This window comes from Leptonychotes weddellii, chromosome 8 (genome assembly GCF_054177405.1).
Source record: "Leptonychotes weddellii isolate Sample4059 chromosome 8, ASM5417740v2, whole genome shotgun sequence".
NCBI classification, from domain to species: Eukaryota; Metazoa; Chordata; class Mammalia; order Carnivora; family Phocidae; genus Leptonychotes; species Leptonychotes weddellii.
Window position 1 is genome coordinate 9,781,703 of NC_138376.1, and position 15,257 is coordinate 9,796,959.

The window sequence follows — 15,257 nt, forward strand, 5'->3', positions numbered from 1 at the left end:
CCAGGTCTCTGATTCACATTTACACCGGGAAGCCTCTTGTTCCCATAAGGGAAGTCTCCTCCCACCTGACCCCGAATCTCTGCAGCAGGATCCCAGCAGGGGCTGTGTGACCCTCTCTGACTCCCTTCCAAGTGGTAGAGTGCAAAGGTGTCTGGCATGGGCATGGCCCATCCCTCCCCTGTTCTGTTCCTAACACTGGTGGGCTCTGGGTCTTCTCTATTCCCTCCCTCTGGGGTCTTACCAGTCTGAGAGGGGTTCCCCTGCCAGGGTGGAACCCTGGAGAACTGCATCATTGGGCTACCTGGCTCAGCTCCGTCTCATGAGAGCCTTAGCTTCCATATAACCAGGTGCGATTTGCCGGGAGCTGGCCAAATGTCCAGCCTCACCAGCCAAACACATGCACCTTCCAGGAATTTGTGGTGATGTCACTGGATTTAAACTTCCCAGATGGGCCCCAATGATAGGCCTCATTCTGTGACTCTTTCTTCTAAGTCTGGGCTAGTCATCCTTCATCTGAGCTGTCAGAGCCACACATAAAATACACCAATCCCCTCACCTCTAGATTAGAAGCTCTTCATGGGTCAGTTGGTGCCTTCCTGTCCCTTACTTCCTCATCTCTAAAATGGGCAAAAAAGGATGTGTAAAGTGCTTAGACCTCTGCCTGACACAAGTGAGCTCTCAGTAAATAATAGCCATCGTCGTTGTTATAATAATAATTTAAGATAATATCAATACCATTACTATGTCCCTGGCATGTAGTAGAAAGCCTAGCATAGATGGGCCCTCAACAGTTATTCATTGAGTAGACAAAGTTGCAGAAAACCATGAGGACTCAGGGCTTGCTGGACGGAGGGATGACTTTTAGGAAGCCGTGGGAAATCAGTAGATGGAATGTGCTCTTCGACTCACCTCCCTGCGAGACTATCTTACTCTCTTCGTAACAACCCAGTGTCTCCTCTTCACTGCAGCCTCTGGGAGGGGAGGAATGGGGTTCCTGCTTTGGTTTTCTCTCCGGTGACATTTCCTGTATTTACAATACATTTCCTGTATTTTCATGAAGTTTCATGAAATGTCCTTCATTGGCTAGTTCATCCTCTCTCAGCGCCATGTTTCCACACCATGGTACCACTAGGTAATGAGTGGTGCCTAATACGGAGTGGGTCAACACAGTAATTAGACTCCCTTCAGGAGCAGAACACCAACAATGGAGGAATAGACCATTCAATATACTCTACAACCTTTTATTGGCATATAACATGATTTATTTTTTTTTAAGATTTATTTATTTAGGGACGCCTGGGTGGCTCAGTCGGTTAAGCGTCTGCCTTCGGCTCAGGTCATGATCCCAGGGTCCTGGGATCGAATGCTGCACCGGGATCCTTGCTCGGCGGGAAGCCTGCTTCTCCCACTTCCTGTCGCTCCCCCTGCTTGTGTTCTCTCTCTGACAAATAAATAAAATCTTAAAAAAAAAAAGATTTATTTATTCATTTTTAGAGGGAGAGAGCGAGAGAGCACATAACATGCATGTGTGGGGAGGGGCAGAGGGAGAGGAAGAGAATCCCAAGCAGATTCCTGCTGAGCACAGAGCCAGACACAGAGCTTGATCTCATGACCCTGAGATCACAACCTCAGCCAAAATCAAGAGTCAGATGCTTAACTGACTGAACTGCCTCTAAAATGGTTTATTAAGACAACAAATACATCTTTCACTTCCATTTGTGTATAAAAATAAGCAGAGACAATACACGCATTAAAACAGGAATCCAGTACTTTTGTGCATGAGAACTACTTTCTTTCCCTCCCTTAAGATCCCCAGCATATCACAAAGGCAGTGTTTGAAAACTTTATTTACTGTATATAAACCTCTGAATCGAAGCAACACAAGCAAAACATTACCAGGTACACACTGGGTACATTGTCTCTAATTTAGCTATTATAGGCTTATATCCCCTTGAACAGGTCTAGGAAACAGCCTCCTCATAGTCCCCTTTTAGGGGACAATTAAAAAAAAAAAAAAGGCCAAAGCAATTCTTGCCCATGTTTTTTTAATAAAAATTTTTTTTTAAGATTTTATTTATTTGCGAGAGAGAGAATGAGAGACAGAGAGCATGAGAGGGAGGAGGGTCAGAGGGAGAAGCAGACTCCCTGCCAAGCAGGGAGCCCGATGCGGAACTCGATCCCGGGACTCCAGGATCATGACCTGAGCCGAAGGCAGTCGCTCAACCGACTGAGCCACCCAGGCGCCCAATGAAACTTTATTTTTTTTTAATAAAGATTTTATTTATTATTTGACAGAGAGAGAATGAGAGAGAGCACATGAGAGGGGGGAGGGGCAGAGGGAGAAGCAGACTCCCCGCCGAGCAGGGAGCCCGATGCGGGACTCGATCCCGGGACTCTAGGATCATGACCTGAGCCGAAGGTAGTTGCTTAACCAACTGAGCCACCCAGGCACGCTTGCCCATGTTTTTTTATCAGTTGACCTGTAACCTGGTCCCAGTAGATGGGGTTGGGGACTGGTGCTTGGCCTCTGGGCACATCGAGCATGAGGCAGGCTGGGGCAGGTGCTTTGCCTGTCCGAGGCACTTGGTTAAAAGAGAGACCCATGAAGGTGTTTAGAGCTTTCTTCTTGTCACCGGGGAGGGTGAAGTCAGTAGCAATGGCAGAAACCAAGAGGTAAGGGGGGGAGGGGGAGAGAGAGAGAGATGGAGAAACCAGACCCACCAGGTGGCAGATGTCAATATGGGAGAGTAGAGATTTTTTGCTGGAATGACAGCTCAGAGCTGCTTAGGACATCAGAACGTTTGTTGCTTCCTGAAGTGCAGCAAGACCCTTCCAGGTCAGGAGGCCTGGCCAAGTCTTAGACGCGGCTGGTTCCAGAGCTTTCCTCCCTTGGCTGTGCACACAGCCTTACCAAAAGACCACAGGCCTTGGGGCAGCCTGAGCATAGCCATGATTCGGACAGAGACTCGGCCTCCCTCGTGTGGCACGGTGCCCGGAGGAGCGCCCTTTGTCCCCCTCACACTGTGGCCTTTGGGGTCAGCCAGCCCAAAGTGTTGGGCAGAGGCTGCAGGGCTCAGGCCCATGCACCCAATGTGAGGGGGCTGCTGGCCCTTTGAAGATGCTGGGAAAGGAGGGGGAAGACTACCTTCTACAATCCTGAAGTCAGGGAGGGGTTCGGTGGATTCTGCGATCACAGGTGCCGTTCCAGCAAGAGTTTCTGCTGCCTTTCGCTGCAGAAGCTTCTTAGCTCAGTGTTCCTGGCACCCACTGTTGATTCGAATCACCTGGAAAGCTTTTTAAACAGCACAGATGAGGATACGGCGCCTCTGACTGATTAAATCAGAGTGTCCGGAGGTTGGGCCTGGGGAATAGGTATTTTTAAAATGCTTCTCCGGTGATTCCAAACTGCAGTCAGGGTTGAGAACCATCCGTTCAACTGCTTTTAAAGGACTCTTTCTAGTTTCCTACTAGACTCTCTAAGTGTCAGTTTCCACTGACATGGACAATTCCTGTGGATAGAGAGGAACTCTTTGCGCACTAGAACCTGATATTTGCTTTGCTCTGCAATCCTTTTCAATTATTAGGACCTTTTCCCCCCTGCCTATAGTAAGCTGATCGTTAACTACAGGTAATAATTGTCTCAATAATTTTTTGTGTGTGTGCTCCTAATTCTTATTAAAGTTTCAGTGTTAATTAAATTCCCCCACCTGAAGAGATTTTCTACTCTATAGTGGTGCAGGAGATGTAATTTCTGAAAAATGCTTTTTTCTAGGGAAAACCATTTATTTATAGGAGGATAGCATGTGGTCTCCTGTACCCTTGTAGAGCTCCTCCACTTTGATGAATGGCTTCACTTGGTGGTTTAGGAATATTTCATAGATCATACAGATCCAAACACAGATGAACAAAAAAGAAGAGGTTTCCTACTCAAATGCACTGTGCAGTCCCTTTCTGTTTTTCATCTGAGCAAAAAGATGAGATTAGGTGCCTGATTACATTGCATTAGAGTGTGATACATTTTTGAAACATAAATACAGCTGAGCTGCCTCTCACTGTTCCTTCAACTGGGTTCATATTGAAAATACTCTTTCCTGCCCACTTTTGTGGCCCTGAGTATCTTTCCGGACAGTACCTGACTTCTTGGTTTCTGTTAGCTTCTGGCTTCAGACTTTGACGTCCTCCCCTGTACCTCCTTTTTATTTATTCTTCAACTCAGCTCTAACCCTTGCTCCTGCCTGTTGGAATTCCCCTCCTCCACCTCTCTGTCTCTGCTTCCCTTTTCCAAATGCCATGCTGATGTTACCTTTCCAGCATCCATAGCTTACCTTGTTCTTGGAACTACTCCTTAGTTCACAAGAAAAGGTTAAGGCTTTTAAATGGTTTCTTCTGGCATCTTTACATGCTTAAAATTAAAGATATCAAAAATATTTACATCTTATTTATAAGTTTGTAAAAACTTATAAATAAGTTAATATCGGCGCACTGTAGATACCTTTACAAGTCTAAGATTCCTGTAACTCACATGTCAATAGTGCCTTTCAGTTACTCCCGAGGACCTCTGCCAATAAAGCGGTGTGAAATATTCTGAGTTCTGTAGCTTCTTCTTTTATAGCATCTTTCTCTTTGGTTCCAATTCCACCAGATTCTCACTTCTCACTGTCTACTCGAAGAATCCATTGAGACAAGGAACCCCTTTCCTTGGCCAGTGTCCTTGAGCAGTGCTTCTCACATGTTAAATTGATATGAATCCCCTGGGGATCTTGTTAAAATTCGGATTCTGATTCAGTAGGTCTGGGTGGAGTCTGAGATTCTGCATTTTCTATGAGCTTCCACCTGATGCTGATTTTGCTGATCCAGGGAAGCAATAGTCTAGGGGCCTTCTTAAGCAGCTTTTGTGCTTGTCCCAAATGTTTTATCACCAAAGCTTTCTCTGTGCTTTGCTAATATAAAATCAACTCTCAACCAACTGATGGATTAAATTTAGGCCAATAGCCTTTAATATTGATGTTGGTTCTCTATACTTGAAAACTTTGTTGTTGTTGATTTCATTTTGCCGGTCAACCTTCCTAGTTTCTGGCTAATTACCCTTACTTAGATCAACACAATGTGTCACAAGCTGCAAATCTTGGTCCTTAATCATTCTTACAAAACAACTTGTGTGACAATAGTCATTTTCTCTCTACATTCATTTCCTAAAACTGACTTTTGTTTCTTTATAACTGTCTTTTCTTATTGGCCCTTTTAAAACTTCCACTGATTTTGGATTTACCAGACATGATGGGATTAAAAATGTTCATAAAACACCTCAAAATGAGACACACACATGCCACAGACCAATAATGCAATCGGCAAAACAAAAATGATTGGGCACACCAAGTAAAGCTATTTCCTAGTGATGGGCAGAGTCTTTCGTTCTGATTTGGTACTTTAAATTGAAAATTTATGAGCGGAGGTATTTATTTAATTGAATAAAATTTTAAAAGATTTATTATTTCTCAATACCTGTGGTTTCCAAATCTACTAAATAGTGACGCATCTTTCTCTATAGACTTGCTCATTTGATCACTTACTCTGTACCAGGTACTATTTCTGGGAGGTTGGGGGAGGGCTCAGTGACAGCACCCCTCTCCCTTACTTGTCTGAACCAACTGAGAAATAAGATAAGAGCGTCAGCATAAAGTGGCCAAAACATCGCTTTCATTTCTGGTAAGGCTGATGAAGCACATGGCTTATACAATATTTATGGGCAAGCAGAATTCCTCTTATTGAACCTCAGCTTAAGACTTGCCTATCCAGTCACAGAAAGCACTGGGTCGCCCCAGCCTCCTCACCAGGCAGCCAGTCCTTGTGGAATAGAATGAGTGTTCTATGCTGGAAGTTTGCAGCCACATAAAGAAAAGAGGATGGGGCCAGGCTCCTTTGTCCCTAGCTTACTAACCGACATAGTCACCTCTCCTCCTGCAGGAAAGGCCTGGAGTGTTATACTGTGAAGGAGCTTCCTCCACATGGAAGAAATCATCCAGAGGGGGGAAGAGGGGTTCCCCCTGCTCAACCATAAGCCACATGCTTTATCTTATTTGATTCCTACAACAAAACAATCAGTATTTACTGTTTACGTTTGATATTTTGTTCATCACATTTTTTGCATGAATTCTGAATTTTTTAAATATTGCATTAAAATATTATTCATTTTGAATACTGAGTTTTTTGGCTCCCCTTAAATTTTGCACCTGAAGTGAATGCCTTACCTGCCTCACCCTAGTCCCAACCCTGAATTTAAAATAAATGGTGTTAAAAAAAATAATAAACAACTTTTTCTTAATGAAATAATTATTAAATAAATTATCAGATAGTTATGTGTACTAAGTTGAGAAACAGGTTGTGTACAGGAAGTGATTGTGTGGATAACTTGAATGATCTCAGAAGAACTACCTAAGGGGATATTTAAGTTGAGATCTGAATGCCATGAAGAAGCCAGCACTGGGACATTTTGGAGAAAAGCTTATGAAAAGGCCTCAAGATGGAAATGAACCTGGAATTTTCAAGGAACACACACACAAGGTTACTATGGCTTAAATGTCGAGGTCATAATAGGTGAGTAGTACAGTGGACCCTTGAACTGATCGCCTAGCAGTTGAAAATCCACATATAACTTTTGACTTCCCCAAAACTTAACTAATAGTCTACTGTTTGCCAGAAGCCTTATCGATATAATATAAATAGTAGATTAACACAATTTTGTATATGTATTATATACTATATTCTTGGAATAATATGTAATTTTTCTTTCTTTGGTATTTCTAGGCTATGTGGTTCCTCTTCAGGTTTTTTCTAATTGTCACACATCTCCAAAAATTTTTCCAATGTATTTATTGAAAAAAAATCTGCATATAAGTGGACCCACACAGTTCAAACTCGTACTTGCTTTGGATAGAGTATCAGGAAGGGGTCAAATTTTAGGACTGTAAGCCAAGTAAGGAGTTTGAATTTTATTCTGTGGGCACAGGAAGCAACTGAAGGCTTTAAAGAAGGAGAGCAACATGATCTGATTGCTCTTTTAGATAATTCTCTTTGGCTGCCATGTCAAGGATGGATTACAGGGGTGTAGATGGCAAAAGAGTAGTATCAGGGGACCTGTCAGTGTTCCTAGTGTAAGATGACAGTGTCCTGGTCTAGGGTGATTATAATGACGATGGAGAAAGGGGAGCAGGTTCCAGGAATACTTTAGAAATAGAGTGGATTGGATCTGATGAGTTAATATGGGGGATGAGGAAGAGAGAAAACAGGTGATTTCAGGTGGCTTAACTTGAGCAACTTGGCGGATGGTGGGGCCATTTACTGAAATGGAAAAGACCGGAGGATGAGCAAGTCAGGAGATGAATATGCAATCAAGTCTTCAATTTGGGGTATGTTGGCTTGGAAATGCCTACTGGATACATGTTAAGTGAGCAGCTGGTCTAAATTGAAGGAGCAGGAGGGAGGACAGGGCTGAAAATAGAGAATTGGGCATCCATCGGTGCCTTGACAGAATTTCCAGCATGGTAGAGCACACATGAAGAGCGGGAGGTTGGTGATGGGGCCTTGGGAGCAGCTGTTGAAATAGGAGTGGAGAGGAAGGGAGAATATAAGTATGATGTCCCTGAAGGCAAGAGAAGAATGTGTCTTAAAAATGGCATGGGAGGGGGGCACCTGGGTGGCTCAGTCACTTAAGCCTCTGCCTTCCGCTCAGGTTATGATCTCAGGGTCCTGGGATTGAGCCTGGGGTGGGGCTCCCTGCTCAGCAGAGAATCTGCTTCTCCCTCCCCCTGCTCTTGCGCTCTCGCTTGCATGCTCTCTCTTACTCTCTCCCTCTCAAATAAATAAATAAAATCTTTTTTTAAAAATGGTATAAGGTACTGCTTTGAGAGCCACTGAGAGGTAGAGAAAAAAATCAGGGCAGATAAGTAACAAATGGCATTGGCAACATGGAAGTCACTGGTGACTTGAGAAAGGCAACCTCCTTTGGTGTGAAGGGCACAAAAGCATCATGGAGGTCGAAGTGGAAAGTGATGATGTCGAAACAGTTGATTATCGTTCACATTTTACGAGTGAAGAAACCGAGGCTTAGAATGGTTAACTATCTCATCCAAGGGCAAAGCCGGTGGGGTCAGATCCTGGTCCCGGTGAGTCAAAGTTGGTACAGGGATGTGCACGCTGTGCAAGAAATTTATCCAATTCTCTTCCAAACCGTAAAAACCAACGCTGCACTCAGAGAAGCCCTCGACTGAAAACATTCTTTCACGATGCCACTTCTTTTTCAGAGAAAAACGAGAGGGCCTGGCTTGGGCTAGAAAAATGCATCTGGGGCTCTGTGGCTTGCTCAGCTGGGCGAGAAGAACCGCCCCTTCTCCGCAGCCCGAGGCCGGCGCGGCGCACCGCGCCTGCGCGGGCCTGGGCGCGGCGGGGGCGGGGCGGGAGCGCGCGAGCTGGGGGCGGGAGCGCGCGAGCCGGGGGCGGGAACGCGGAAGGGGCTGCAGCGCCGGGCGCCGACCGAGCCGGGGGCGGGGCCGGCCGCGAGTGTGCGGGGCGCGCGGGTGACAGGTGTGGCGGGGGCCTCGCGGGACCCGGGGCGACGGCAGCGGCGGCGGCCTGAAGCCTGAGGGGCGGAGACGCGGCGACGGCGGCGATGCTGGAGACCCTGCGCGAGCGGCTGCTCAGCGTGCAGCAGGATTTCACCTCCGGGTGGGTATACGGTGGGGGAAGGAAAGGACCCGCGGGCTGGGCCGGGGCCCCCGGGACGCCGGCTCCTTCCCTCCTTCCTCTCCCCGCACCCCGGCCCGCCCCGGTCCCGTCCCGCGCTTCCCATCCCCGCCCCGCCGAGGAGAGGAACGAACTTTCCGGCGTCGGCCCGGCGGCACTAAGTAACTTAGATCCCAGCCGGCTCCGCCTCGCGCCGCGGAGTGCACGGGGGACTCCTGGGCCCCCGTCCCGGCGTTCGGGCGAGGGCGCCCCCGCTTCCGCCGCCGCGGGACGGGGGCCTGCGCCCCCGAGGCACCTGCCGGCTCGGGCCTCGGGCTCCTGCGGCGCCGCGGGGAGCCGGGCCCGCCGCCTCCTGCCCGGGCCGAAGGTCCCGGGCGCCGCAGCGCGCACTGCCGGTCCGCGTCCCGTCCCCGCTTCCTCGCGCGGCCCGCTCGCGGAGCCCTCGGCGCTGCCGGCCGCCTCTTTCCCTCCCTTTTGTTTGCTCCCTCTGTCCCTGCGCCGGTTCGGCGCCTTGGTGAAGAAATTCGTGGGGCTAGAAGAGCAACAGAACTACATCGACACTGCTCACAGCTAGCTGGTGGTTACAAGCGCAGACCAAGCGGTTCCCAAACTTGGCTTAGAGTCCCCTGGGCATCTTGGACACTCCCGATCCCAGGTTGCCGCCCATGCCGATGTAATCAGACTGGGGCCGGAGTTTTCAGGATTCCCCCGGCTGATTCCAGTGTGCTGGGAAGTTTGGGAACCACAGGCATAGGTTCCAGCGCCAGACTCCCAGGGTTCTCATCTCTGCCACTAAGCAAATGTGCTTTTGCAAGTTACTTGAATTGTCTTGCCTCGGTTTCCACAACTGTACAGAGGTGATAAAGGTGGTACTAACAGGGTTGTGAAGATTAATGAATGAACATGTAAAACACAACGTGTAGAATGGTAAGCACCGTGTCATCTATTGTTACTAGTTAGTGCTTAATTCATTTTAATTTTTTCATTTCTTTAGAAAAGGTGTCACCTTCTTAAAGAGTCTGTTACCTTATCGTACAAATCCTTTGGAGAATTTTCTGAATGAGGACGTCTCGATCATAGGGTTTTAACTTTTCAATGAGAAAGATGGGGCTAAGATTTTATCTTACGGAACAAAAATGTTTACATGGTTTGCCTTTTGGGTGCTGAGGATTTGGGGCAAATACTTGAGCATTTACCCCATGTAAATCATTTTTGATAGTTTTGGTTTGGAGTTCTTAAGGATATGATAGATGCTGTGGGAGTTACTCATTTATGGGTTTTTGTTTTTGTTTCTGTTTTTTTGCATGCTTGCAATTTTTTTCCCCATTTAAATTGAAAAAGTAACTTCAGGGTGTAAATTATTGAAGAATTTTCGTGGGATACTGTAATAGTCTGCTTGGAGCATGAGAGTGGTCATGGATAAACCCACCTGGTACACCCCTGTTATCATTACTTTCAACCAGTTCTTTGACTTGATGGCCTAACAGTCCAGGATCTGGTAGTTACTGAAACTCTCTAGGTTGTGTAGTTGCCTCAGAACCCATTCATACTCATGATCTTTGCTTAAGAAGGTTAAACTTACCTAGGAATGTGGACTCTGGACCCAAACCATCCTGGGAGATCTGGACAACCTGAATTTAGGGTTTAGTTAGGAAGAGACTTGGGGGGGGTGGATCTGGTTAGAACTCCTTGGAAACTGACTTGACTTCTTGACGATATCATAGACTGGAGCCACTTTGAGATTACATTTGAGAGGGCTTTTAGTCCAGTTAAGACACTTGATTGGCTCCCTCCTATACTGGTCACTCTCAACTGACAAACACTGATCACTGTGTGCCATTTAGCCTGTTACCTGGCAGAGAAAGAACTCCTCTCCAGGTGAGGTCTGTCTGTCTTGCAGCTGACTGGCGGCTCTAAACTCTGATGTTCACTTTTTTCCGGTTCAGTAATTCCTATGCGACCCTTACCAAGAAAGAATCCTCTTCATTCACTTTAGTAAACACTCTGTATTCAGCTTGAGATCAGCCTATTTTACATAATTGAATATTTTGCCTTGCTGAGGAAAGATGAAATTAAACACAGCGGTCGTGTATATTGTGTGAAGGCTGGGAGGGATTCAGAGGTGAAAGTTACATAGATAGCCCTCACCTCCTAGAGCTATCCCACTGTACCTGACACACCTTTAGAACAGTTGGTGTCAACTGTTCTAAAGCTTCCAGTGTTGGGTTGCACGAGGGAATGAGTAGAAGGAAGGCCTAGTGGGTTTCTGTGGTCCTTCAGTTTTTGTTTTTTTTTTTAAGTAGGAGAGGATTAGCTTTATCAGTCTCCCAAGAGAATGTCACAGTAGTGATAAAAGCAAGTCTGATGAACACAATGAATTTCCACATTCCATTCAGACTTAAAAAAATGCAGCTTAAGATCACTTAAGGACAGTGGCCAGAGATGCTGGTAGCCTGCGGGGTGGGTGCAGACTCTAAATTGTCCATGGACTTGGGGTCTTTTTTATAAATTTTTTTTTAAAGATTTTATTTGAGAGAGAGAGAGTGCACAAACAGGGGCAGAGGGGCAGAGGGAGAAGCAGACTCCCCACTGAGCAGGGCGCCTGATGTGGGGCTGGATCCCAGGACTCTGGGATCATGACCTGAGCCAAAGGCAGACACTTAACCAACTGAGCCACCTAGGCACCCCTTTGTAAATTTTTATTCATAATGACAGTTAAGTCAAAATTGAGATAAACCTGGAGATTATATCATGTTCTTTCTTACTTAAGTGGGTGGCTGGCTGGCCCAGGTGACTACAGGAGTGAGGTTCTGGGCCTCACCCTTCTGCCCTCACCCTAGGTGAGTCCTAATTTCATTTGACTTACTCAAAACTCTTAGAGCCTTTTGGGGAACTCACATAGAACATGTACTTTTTAGGGATTGACTTGAGCTCCAAGGGAAACTTTGGGATATACTGAAGCACATACTTCAAATCCACTCTGGTCTTTGGTTTTTGCCTTTTGAGCAATTAGGACCCAAAGCCTCAGGAATGAAGTAATCAGGAATGCAGAACCCTCAGGGAACTGATAATCAGATTTACTGAAGGTTTATAGCTGCCTGTCACTGACTCGTGTTTCCTGTTTATAATGCTCTGGGTTCTTGTGGATAGGGATAGAAACACACTGGTCACTGTGTGCCATTTAGCTTGTTACCTGGTAGAGAAAGAACTCCTCTCCAGGTGAGGTCTGTCTTGGCGGGAGGCAGAATATCTAGAAGGTCATAAGAACTGTTGCAAACAGTAAAGCAGGTTAAGGGGGTTGGGGGGGTAAGGTGATTGCTACTTTATACAGGGTGGTCCTGGCTTATTTTTAGGTTGACTGAGTCTTTGAAGGTTTTTGTGGAGGGAGTAGCATGAGCCTACTTGTGTTTCTGGAAGAAATTTGAGAGGCCGTGTGATGGGAGGGCTGGACATGTGGAACAGGGAGAGTATTTAGGAGAGTATTTAGGCTATAATTTTGGGCCAGGGGAGCGATGATAGGGTGGTGCTGGTAGGAATTTCACAAGGGAATGGATGTGACAGGCACGGGGTGAATTTGTAAACAGTGAGATGTAGAAAGGGAAAAAGGTAGGGAAATTCAGGATGTTAACTGTGGAGTATCTTAGATAAATGATGTCATTTACAAACAGAAGAATTTCAATAGTTTTGAAAGAGAAGCGGTTGACAGTGAATTTGTTGTGTGAGGTCACTTATGCTTGACCTCAAGAAGCAATTGGAAATGTAAGAAAGCCTCAGGGAACAGGTCAGCACTGACAGGTGTAGTTGGGGTTAATTAGGATAGAGATAGTCTACATTCCTCTCCCTTTCCTAAGTTTGTGCAGCTTTTGTGTGACTCTCAGGCTCCAGAACTGAGGGGTCATGTGTACTTTTTTTTTTTTTAAGATTTATTTATTTATTTTAGAGTCAGGACATGAGCCGGGGGAGGGGCAGAGGGAGAGGGAGAGAGAGAGTCTTAAGCAGGCTCCATGCCCAGCACAGAGCCCGAGGCGGGGCTCAATCTCAGGACCCTGAGATCATGCCTTGGAAATCAGGAGTCAGATGATTTATGTAGAGAAGGTGTGATGAGAAGAGACGAATGTCTAAAAGACTGTTTATTACAAAAATGTGTTTACAAAGTTTCAAACATAAAAAATAGAATCACACAGTGAACCCCATATATCCATGATTCAGATCCAACAATTGTCAACTATCGCCACATTTGCTTTTGCCTCTCCCGTAGTTATAAAAGTAGTCTCAGATTTGTCTGTTACATCTCTCCTACATCAGTTTGCACCCCTAAAAAAAAAGAGACATTACATAAATGCAAAGCCAACATCATACTTAACAGAATTAACACTAATTCTTTGATATTATCAATTATCCAGTCCATAATCAAATTTCCTGGTTCTTAGAAATGTCTTTTTACAGTTGATTTGTTCAAATCCAGATCAAATAAGTTCCACACATTACAACTGGTTAAGGACCAATTTTAAAGCAGCTGGCTGTTAAGGAGCCACATGGAGCTCTCATTGACCCTTCCAATAATTTTATTTTCAGCTTCCTGTGATATTCCTTCTTTCTCTTTTATTCTAATTTTTTCTGTCTTTTTAGGGGGGGTGTGGAAGAACACCCCAAATTTGAATATATTACAATTGAAAAAGTAAAAGTTTATTTCAGAAGTAAATATTTGAGATACCAACCTCCAGATTTGCCAGACCATATAATAAGAATGGTCCAAAAAGGATCTTAACAGTTCCTTTGCAATATCCGTGTATACCTAACTATATGCAATTGTCCTGAGTCACTAAAAATATTACTAAAATCATTTTGAGTGTAATGTACCACTCTGTATAACCATCCTAGTATAATTCTACCTGGGATGTCACAACTAAGTGCCTTTCTCAAATTTTGGAGTGGAGGTGATAGAGCGTGAGTGTCGAAATACCTTTTCCTAGTTGCTGCGTAATCTTAATTTAAACTGGATTTGCTAGTTGCCAAGGTGAAGCTTGGAAATTTATATTGTTTCTTTTTCTTTTTTTTTTTTTTTAAGATTTTATTTATTGAGAGAGAGAATGAGCAAGGGGGAGAAGGAGAACCAGGCTCCCCGCCAAAGCAGGGAGCCTGACGTGGGGTTCGATCCCAGGACTCTGGGATCATAACCTGAGCCGAAGGCAGACGATTAACCACGTAAGCCACCCAGGTGCCCTGAAATTTATATTGTTTCTCTAGGACAGTTCAGACTTTTTACATACAACTCCTGACTCATCTGGAAAGAGAGGAACAAATGAGTTTATTAAAGAGATTGCAGAGTCTTTTTAACAACAAAGAAGTTCATCTCATCAGTATTTCAGTTTTTGAAAAACGACATAGAATAATGTGAAAATTTTTGTATGAACTGGCATTCCAGTTTGTTTAAAAAAAAAAAAAAAAGTTCCTTTCTGGTGGTTAGCCAGGCATTATGGACGAACAAGATGGAGTCCTAGGTCCGGGCTGGCACATGGAGGCGCAGGCTTGGGGGCATACATAGGAGAGTCGGCTTATACAGTAGGTGGCTTCTGGCTGATAGAGGGGTCAAGTACCTTGAGAAACGGGCACCTATTTCTCGTTTTACCAAAGGCTTGTTAGGGGCTAGTGGTGGTACCGTGGCCTGTGTTTCATACTCTACTTAGAAACGAAGATTTGTTGAAGTAACCACATGAAGAAGAACATTTACAGCAATATCTCATTTGATACGAGAGTGGCTCATAATGTAGCATTCGCTTTTTGGCAACCTCTATTATATGGTACAGAGTCGACAGCCAAAAGAAGGTGAAAATGGCCCAGTGAAGCAAAAACAAATTGTACAAAGTCTTTGAACTTCATATGATATATAGAGGAGCCTATTTAACTTTATTTTTTTTCTGTGCATCTCTAGCCCATTTATCTGTTTTCTAGCCCAGTAACTTAAAAAAGCCAATAATAGAGAGGGAAGAGGCTGCAGTTAGTTAGGTAGCTAGCAGGAGCAGTGAGTTATCACTGATAACCAAATGACCAGTGGTGGAGATGGGAAATTTAAATTTAGAAAAAAATAGACACAGGATTCCAAACAAACTCAGATCACCATAGATTGGTTTCAGGTTGGCAAATGAAAAGGCATTCCTAGCTCAAACATCTGAGGAGATGATTGTTTTGCCACAAAATGTGATCCAGTGGTATTCATAAGAATGACCTGGAGTTAGCAGAAAATGTTAAATAGAATATACCAAGTCCTCTGTAATGAAAAAGGTTTGTCATATATTTTAGAAAGCTTTTGATCAAAACAAATAATGCAATATATGTTAAGAAAAAAAAAAGAAGAAGAAGAAGGTAGCGGGAGGGGAGGAATGAAGCGGGGGAAATCGGAGGGGTGGACGAACCATGAGAGACGATGGACTCTGAAAAACAAACTGAGGGTTCTAGAGGGGAGGGGGGTGGGAGGATGGGTTGGCCTGGTGGTGGGTATTGAGGAGGGCACGTTCTGC

At 45.1% G+C, this 15,257-nt stretch overlaps 1 protein-coding gene across 1 annotated transcript in view; it reads left to right on the top strand.

Moving 5' to 3' along the window:
* Window positions 1-8,528: 8,528 nt before the first annotated feature.
* DTNBP1 (dystrobrevin binding protein 1) overlaps window positions 8,529-15,257 on the top strand; it is a 115,428-nt gene continuing 108,699 nt past the window's right edge. The window contains exon 1 of the mRNA XM_081827655.1: window positions 8,529-8,721. Within this exon, the coding sequence (XP_081683781.1) occupies window positions 8,666-8,721 (56 nt within the window). The 5' untranslated portion in view covers window positions 8,529-8,665. The remainder of the gene's footprint in view (window positions 8,722-15,257) is intronic.